Source organism: Melozone crissalis, unplaced genomic scaffold (assembly GCF_028551555.1).
Source record: "Melozone crissalis strain CALT ecotype California unplaced genomic scaffold, PUWL_Pcris_2 ptg000027l_1, whole genome shotgun sequence".
NCBI lineage: Eukaryota > Metazoa > Chordata > Aves > Passeriformes > Passerellidae > Melozone > Melozone crissalis.
In genome coordinates, this window is record NW_026535805.1 from 63001190 (window position 1) to 63009842 (window position 8653).

Here is an 8653-nt window from a genome sequence, read left to right on the forward strand (position 1 = left end):
GCGATAAATGTCACGCGGAATGAATATGTATGAACCTATTGTGAAACTGTATGCATATGCATTTGGAAGGGGGATAAAAGGAGACCTGAGGTCTTCAGGGGTACGCATGCCTTTCGGGGAGGCTTGCGTCCGGCGCGCGTCGTAATAAAAGCATACCGGGCTTTACAACTTTTATAAAGTTGTGAGGTTTCTTCTTTTCTCCGCAAAACACTGGGACCTTACATCCCGTGATTGCCACCGCCCATTCCCCGCGGGAGCGAGCCCGTTCAACCCGGTGCCAGTGACGCGGGGCGGGGAAAGCAGAAGGGCGTTCCGAGGAGCTGCCCCTTGCTCCGAGGAGCTGCTCCCCGCGGACCGGCGCTTTCCCGGCCGGCCGGGCCAGTTTCGTTTCCCGCTGGCTCCTCCTCCGCTTCCGCCCGCCCCCTTCGCTGTGCCGCTGGTCGGGATCGCAGCTCCCGGCTCTCTGCTCCCGGCTCGCTGCTCCCGGCGATGCTGGGGCGCTGCGCCCCGGGCTCCCCGGGCCCCCGGTCCGCGGTGCGCGCCCTGCCGCCCTCCGCCAGCGCCCTCCGCCAGCGCCTGCGCCAGGTCAGCACCGCGGGCGCGGAGCCCGAGTCTGGCTCTCCAGAGCCGTGGGGCGGGAGGGTGCCGCGGGAACGGGGGTAATCGTTTTAAACGGAGGGAGGGCAGGTTCTGACCAGGTGTAAGGAAGAAGTTTTTTACGATGAGGATGGTGAAACTGGCATAGGTTGCCCGGAGAGGTGATGGATGTTCCACCACTTGAAACATTCCAGGCGAGGCTGGACAGGGCTCTAAGAGACCTGATCTAGTTTAGGATGATCCAGTGCACTGCATGGGGTTGGACTAGATGGTCTTTACAGGTCCCTTCCGAGCCAACACATGCTGTGATCGCTCCTTGCAGTGTGCAGAACGAATCCCAGAGGCTGAAGCCGTACTCGACCTGCTGGAGAAATGCCCAGAGCACCAAAAAAAGGGATCTTTTCCCGTCATAGTTTTTGAGGGCCTGGATGCCACAGGTAAGAGCAACGTGTGGTTGAAGAATCACAGATGAGAAATTGTTGAAAGGAGCAACTGCTATGTTTTTTATTAGACATCAGGCTTTAAAATAAAATTTTAAAAATCTCAGAAACCTGTGACAGATACAGAATTAATAATTACAAATGCCAATCTGTCTTCTCTTACTTGTAAAAGATTAGTATATGCTAATTTACATTCAGTAGTTTAATTCCTTACCTATGCAAATGACAGAATACAGAGTGGAATATTGAAAATTAAATTTCTTGTGCAGATGATGAAACATACTTTTACTGGAGAGTTTTCAAATAAATAAACTAAACTGGTGGTAGTCTGGGGAGCTGCCAGCAGTTTGTCTAAGAGAGAAATATTGCTTACTTCTGGCTAACTTTGTTTTCTGACTTGTCAGTTAAAGAGAACTGAAAATCCTCCTGTAAAGAAGGAACTGGATAACCAGCATGGCAACATTCACATAAATTGCAGCCGGGAAAAATGTTATAAATTAATAGATAGGGAAATTGCCATGAATATATAGAGAAATTGCCGTGCACCTAATGCATTTAAGGAAATGAAAACTGAAAGCTGGCTAAAGGAAGGGCTGGAAGGCCCAGAGATCAGGAAGAGGAGTAATAATTCCTGCAACCAGAATCAGAATCATTTTCTACTGGAAACCTTATGACAATATGCTTGAGTTACATATTCAGATGTCAAAATCTGTATTCCACATGAACAGACAGAAGCGTTTTTCAGTTTTTAGATTCAGGTGTATCTGGTAAATAATATAATTAATGTTTCCTTCTGTAAATGAAATGCAGGCAAAACCACAGTGACCCAGGCTGTTAAGGACACCCTGAATGGCATCCTGCTGCGGTCCCCACCACCCTGCATCAGCCAGTGGAGGACTGTATTTGATGACGAGCGAACACCCATTAAAAGAGCATTTTATGCTGCGGGCAACTACATTCTGGCTTCAGAGATAGCAAAAGCATCCACTCAGGCACCTGTGATCATAGACAGGTTTGTGTATTTAAGAAGTCCTCTTATATCAGTGCCATCATACAGTTGTTCTGGCAGTGTTGCAAGCAGTCAGTGATTGTCTCTGTGTTTCTTCAGGGGTTTTGTTTTGGGTTTTTTTGTAGTTTGTTCAGGTTTTTTTTGGAAGCACTCTGCAGAGAGTCAGATAAATATTATATCTTTTAAAGAGTAACATTTATGATAACAGTAAAATAGGGAACTTCAGTCAGTGTAATACTCATAACTAGCTTTAGGAAACATGAAAATTGTTACATCTTCAGTTAGGAATAGTGAAGGCACAGACTGTGCATCCTGAGCTAAACCAGGGTTTTGTGACAAACCAGAGGAGACTGTGGGCTGCTGGTCATGGCTGTCTCCAAGATGTCTCTCACATATGGGTGGATTGGAATGACTGAGTGTTAGGTAAACTTACTCTTTGTGAATTTAAACACAGAGATATACTTCCTACTTTTTTGAGTTCGTGTTATTTCTGGTTTTCACTAAATGTGTAGGCAGCTTACAATATTACTGTTCATAAAAAAGTCTAGATGTACATTGAACCCTCTAGCTTATTTCAGTAGGTGTTACTGTAACCTCCTGCTACACACACAGACACACATGCACACATGCCTTAGTTGCATGTGAGTGCTGTTTTCAACCAGCCTCAAATCCACTGAAATCTATCAAACACAGTGCCTTGTAGTAGGGACAATATTGAATGCAAGTGAAATTAGTAGCATTAGTAATGCCTGTTCATTTGCATGTTTGTGAAGACTGCATGTTCTCTACCAAATCTATTGCATTAAGTGGGATGGGAATTACAAAAAAGGGGACTCAGAGTAAAGGATTTTGAGATATATTGTAACTCTTCTTTGACCTGTCTCAATATTACAGGAGACTTTCTTTTGATAGGAGTATCTGAAGCAGTATCTACATAATGTTTTAATTAATAGTTCACATTAACTCTGAATAGTGCACTGACTATTATAATTTAGAAATAATGGATAGCACAGAACTGTTATTTGGATTTCCCTTCAAAGCCATGGTGTCACCTATCTCATCATTATTGACTTCTTGTTATAATGCCAACTGTCTTCTATATTACTGAAGAATTAATGTTCTCTTTAAAATTTCTCTCCCTCCATTTTGTGTTTTCCTGACAGATACTGGCACAGCACAGCTGCCTATGCAATTGCCACTGAAACAAGTGGGGAAGTCCAGGAACTTCCACCAGCTCAAGATGAGGTGTATCAGTGGCCTGAAGATCTGCTTAAACCTGATCTTGTGCTTCTCCTGACTGTTGACCCTGAAGAACGAGTCCAGAGACTTCAGCATCGGGGGTTGGAGAAAACAAAGGAGGAAGCTGAGTTGGAAGCTAACAGCTTGTTTCGCCAAAGGTAATTCCTTTAATGGGGAATAAGAGGCTGGAGGCAATCTTGGTCCCTCTGGGATCAATAACAAATGTGCCTCCCATGTTATTGGGACAAGAATTTCCACACAAATTTCCTTTGTATAAGCTTTTGTTTGGTTTTTATTTTGTTTGTTTGTTTTTTTTTTTGGAAAGAATGCATGGCTTTCAGGGAGTGTAAATTCTCTCACTTCTAACTGAAAGTGTTTGAAAGATGCAGATGTATAATTTAATTGTAAAGGATCTTTGAGTTAAAATACCTCTATTTTGCTTTGCTGCTTTTATTTTCGCATCTTTCTTATTGAGGTCATGAAGGAAATGGACTTAAGGGTTCCAGGACTGGGAGGCAAGAAGATGAAACACACAGGTTCCCCAGGAAATTCTGGAATTGAGCTCCAGATTAAGAGAATAAAATTTAAACATCCTCTTGTAGATGCCTTTAGTTGTACAAAGTGTTCCAGGTACCAGTATAGTCAACACATTCAATGGAGCCTTCAAAGTGATTTATCTCACCACTTGTTTGGAGCTCAGTGATCTAAACTGAAGCCTTTCCATATGAGTTGTGATGCAGAACCTGTGGACACTTCTTGGGCTAGGAACTGGAAGCTAAATGAGATAGTCCAGAGCATCTCAAGCTGTACTAGGTACATTAATTTAAGCCACTGAATGGCTCCTAGGTATCCTGCTTCAGGGTATGCTGAATTGCTGTCTAGGCTCTGCCAAATGTATTGATTAGATCATCTTTGTCTAAGGTGGAAACTCAAATACCCAGTGTTCATGTAGATACCTCAGCAGAGACACCTGAACATTGATTTCCATATCTACAAGCAAGGCTGAAATCTACCTTTAGGATTATAAATTTCTAGTGATGGTATACCTTAAAAATGTTGTAAAGTCAAAAGTGGCTATAATTTGTAAAGCCAACGTGGCTTTACAAAGAGGAGACTTTGCCTGACAAATTCAACATTGGTGAATGGAGCAGATGATGATATCTGCCTGGACTTCTGCAAAGTGTTTGACAGTGACATGACATGTGACAGTAACATGCAAAGTGTTTGACGTGACATCCTCATCTTCAGATTTGAGAGACATGGATTTGCCCAATGGACCATTCAGTGAATGAAGAATTGGCTGGATGGCAGCACACACAGAGTTGTGGGCAATGGCTTACTGTCCACATGGGAACCAATGACAAGTGGTGTCCCCTGGGCTCGCTGCTGGGGCTGATACTATTCAGCATCTTTTTGGTGGCATGGGCAGTGGAAGTGAGTGCACCCTCAGCAGCTTTGCTGACAAGACCAAGCTGTGTGGTGCAGTGGACATACTGGAGGGAAGGGATGCCATTCAGAGGAACCTGGACAGGCCTGAGGGGTGAGCATGTGTAAACTTCATGAAATTCCACAAAGGGAAGTACAATGTCCTACACCTGTGTTGTGGTAATCCCGAGCACATCTACAGGTTGGATGGAGAAGTGATTGAGAGTGCCCTGCAAAGAAAGACTTGAGGGTGATGGTTGATGAAAAACTCATTATGAGCTGGCAACGTGCACTCACAGCCCAGAATGCCAACCGTGCCCTGGGCTGCATCTGTGCACCATGGTCAGCAGGTTGAAGGAGGGGATTCTCCTCCTATACATTGGTCTTGTGAAACCTCACCTGGAGTGCTGAGTCCAGTTTTGGTGTCCCCAACAAAAGGAGGTCATGGAACTGTTGAAGCAAGCTCAGAGGAGGGTCACAAAATTGATAAGAGAACTGGAGCACCTCCTCTACAAAGACAGCTTGAGAAAGGGGAGGCTGTTCAGCCTGGAAAAGAGAAGGTTGAATAGGCACCTCGTAGCAACCTTCCAGTATCTGAAGGGGCCTACAGGGAAACCAGAGAGGGACTTTTCATCAGGAACTGTAGAGGCAGAACAAAGAGTAATGGATACAGATGGAAAGAGGGGAAATTTAGGTTAGCTATTAGTCAGAAATTTTTAACTGTGAGGATGCTAAGCTACTGAAACTGGTTGCCCAGAGATGCTGTTGATGCTTCAACTCTGTCAGTGTTCATAGTCAGGTTGGGTAAGGCCTTAAGCGACCTGGTCTGGTGGGAAGTATCCCTGACTGTGGTAGGGGGACTGGGACTAAATGATTTTTAAGGCCCATTCCAGCCCCTTAACATTCTATGATTCTGTGATTGCCTAATTTTGACAGAAACTCTGTGTGGACATCCAGCTCATATAGTGGGACCTGCAGAGGGATGACTTAGCTAGGGAATATACTGCCATTTAAGCATCTTTTACATTTTAATCCTGTTACTGCATATTCATGTCAGAAAGCTTTTAGTTATTTCTACCTGTTCATTTTTTCAATTTGAATATGAGAACATCCAGAATCTTCCTTGATTTGTCTTGTGACTTTTGTCCTGAATGGCATTATGGAAACATAGACAATAATATTTACATCCCCATTCACACCCTCAAAGACACAATGTGGGAGGGTTCTGCATTATGCTTATAGCCTAAGTGAGGAGGTTTTCATCCTGTATTTTATCCTGTTATTCATCTGGTTAGTTGATCAGAGGAAGGGGTTGAATGATATGTCAACCCTATAATCTAGTGAGTCAAAGCTGGGATCAGTCAATGAGCACAACTACACAATGCAATGCCATATAGTTCAGAGATACCTTGGCAGAAAATGAAAAAAATTAATTCAGGTGCTAGAAGCAAACTGTCCACTCTACTGCTATACCAAACTGTATCCAGTGACAAGCTGTAAAGAAAGAAATACTTTATGCCATGTCTTGTTAATAGGGCTGGAGCTCTGGAGATCAATGTCGAGGAAACTGCATGGTTTGAGATTTACATTGTAATAGTTCCTAATGGTTTATTGCTCTTTGCTGGAGATTTCATTCTTAGCTTCATATTAGATTTTCTGTCCTCTGTCTCTGCAGTGTAAGCGCTGTCTTCTGAGACTGATGACTAATTTCATTTCATATCCCTGCATTTTGAAGTTTAATTTCTCTATTTTTCTCTGTTTTGTTTTTAGAGTTGAAGAGTCATACAGAAGGATGGTGAATCCTGCGTGCCAAGAGGTTGATGCCAGTCCCTCCAAAGAAGAGGTTCTCAAGACTGTTCTACAACTAATTAAGAAGCACTGTGCTTTTTGAAAGCAACTTTTGTGTAGTAGCACTTAAAAGATACTTTTTATTGCCCCACTGTTTTGGTACCTGAAAATGTACAGTGATTTGTTTTGTCTCACAGAAATACTGAATACGGTTTTATTCTGTCAACAGTAATCTGTGCAGGTTATCTGTTTTGTGGTTGCTACTTTACTTCTCTGTATAAGGCAAAATACAGAAAAGTAGTACTTACATCATTCAGCATTCTTTGTAAAGAAACAGACATACTACAGTCATGCATGGAGTGCCTCAGAGTGCTTTCTGACACCGGGATATTTTGAGATCCTATCATATTGCATCTTCTTCACCAGGAGAACCTATTCCCCAATCCATTGTGTGCCAAAATTTGCTGCACTGCATCAGGAGCATTAGATGTCCAAGGAGAGGCTAAAATATCAGAACCACTAAAACCATAAAATGATTGTAACATTCAGGAACAGAAAATCCAGTGCCCAGTGTTGAGGGTTTTTTTGATATAGAGGATGTGCAGCTGTTGCTATGATGAGCATCGTGGAAAAAATGTGTTGTAAACGAGTGCCAGTAAACACCAAAGGCTCTAAGTAATAAAGTCCAAGCCTGTTTATATATTCAAATGAAATATCTATATATATGAATATTTTCAGAGGGAACCCAGACAATGCCAGCAAATGAGAAACAGAGACCTGAGGAGAACTGGAAACTAAAAACTTATAAATAATCACTATAATATTTTTTACAAAACTTTATCCTATTAATATTTGTTAATGAGAACTAATCTTCTTTTGAGAGAATGTGAAATGAAAAACCTCAGAGATTCTGAGCAGTGGGAATGATTGCACCTTTTGAGTTCATCTTTTCTTTCTTATGTGGGTGTTCAAACAGGTTGAATGTGAATGCAGAGACTTCAGACCTGCATCAAGACTTCAGGTCTGCAAAAGCTTATTTTTATGCATATTAGTTGAACTCCTAAGTGTAAAACTAAACATATGGATAAGTCTTTGTGAGGTCAGAAATAAAGCTGCAGTTCCAGAAAAAAAATCTTAAAATGTAAATTTGATTTAAAACACTTTTACTTACTTTCCTGTTTTAAGCAAGTGCAATTATCAATGAATCTGTCTTCTAAATAATAATATACTCAGTACTGTAGTTCCTATGTCCAGTCTGTATATACAAGGTGATAGAAAGAAAAACTTCTAAAAAATACATTTAATTCATGCACTGTTTAATGTTTTTGATTTAATATATTATATAAGTTATACATTCTATAAATTTATAAATTCTAGAAATGGATGCTGTTTTGTTTTGTATATTATTTGTATTTCAGCAGCCTTTGGATTTGCCATACATGCAGACTGAAAATGCATACTTGTAGATGCTCCAATTATTTTAGAAATTATAAAGTATTCAGGTACTCAGTCCTGGATAGAGGAAATTCTTATATTTAAGACACTACTGCATATGAATGATCAGGGTGCAAATATGTGCCTGTCCTAAATATTGTGTAGCCTTAGCTTGTGCAGGTAAAAGATCACTCATCCTGAGAAACTCCCTTTGCCCTTTGTCCTTATGCAGACTTGCACATGAAGCCAGACTTTCTGGGTTTTGATGCTGAGTTCTTAGAAGTTTAGATTCCTATTTGAAGTGGTGCAATAATTATATATATCTGCAAAAATTCACATCAGATGTTATCAATTGCACACATGCAGAATATATTCATAGTCTAAATTTTTCTATAACCCAAAGCTACTGATGCAGACTAGGAGAACAGCAAGGCAAGGTAGACAAAACAAACATTCCCTTTCTCTTTGTTAAAATTAAAGGTCTGCAAGTAGCTCTGTGCCACCTGCAGGATGTTAATGTGTAGACCCACTCCCATGCTTCCCATTTCTGTGGCATTTCTGGAGATTTTTGTCCACAGTGTCTAAAAAGGCTTCATTTACATTTAGGACAAATCACAGAATCAAGGAAAATGGCTTAGGTTAGAAAGGACCTTAAGGATCATCTATTTCTAAACCCCCTGCTGTGGGCTGGGATACCACCCACTAGATCAGGTTTCTCAGG

At 41.6% G+C, this 8653-nt stretch overlaps 1 protein-coding gene across 1 annotated transcript; it reads left to right on the plus strand.

The window, feature by feature from the left end:
- The first annotated feature begins 489 nt into the window (after positions 1-489).
- Positions 490-7820, plus strand: CMPK2 (cytidine/uridine monophosphate kinase 2). The gene is made up of 5 exons (XM_054279049.1): positions 490-585; positions 920-1034; positions 1848-2049; positions 3210-3443; positions 6481-7820. The coding sequence occupies exons 1-5, from the start codon at positions 490-492 to the stop codon at positions 6599-6601; spliced, it is 768 nt and encodes a 255-aa protein (XP_054135024.1). The 3' UTR covers positions 6602-7820.
- Positions 7821-8653: the final 833 nt, after the last annotated feature.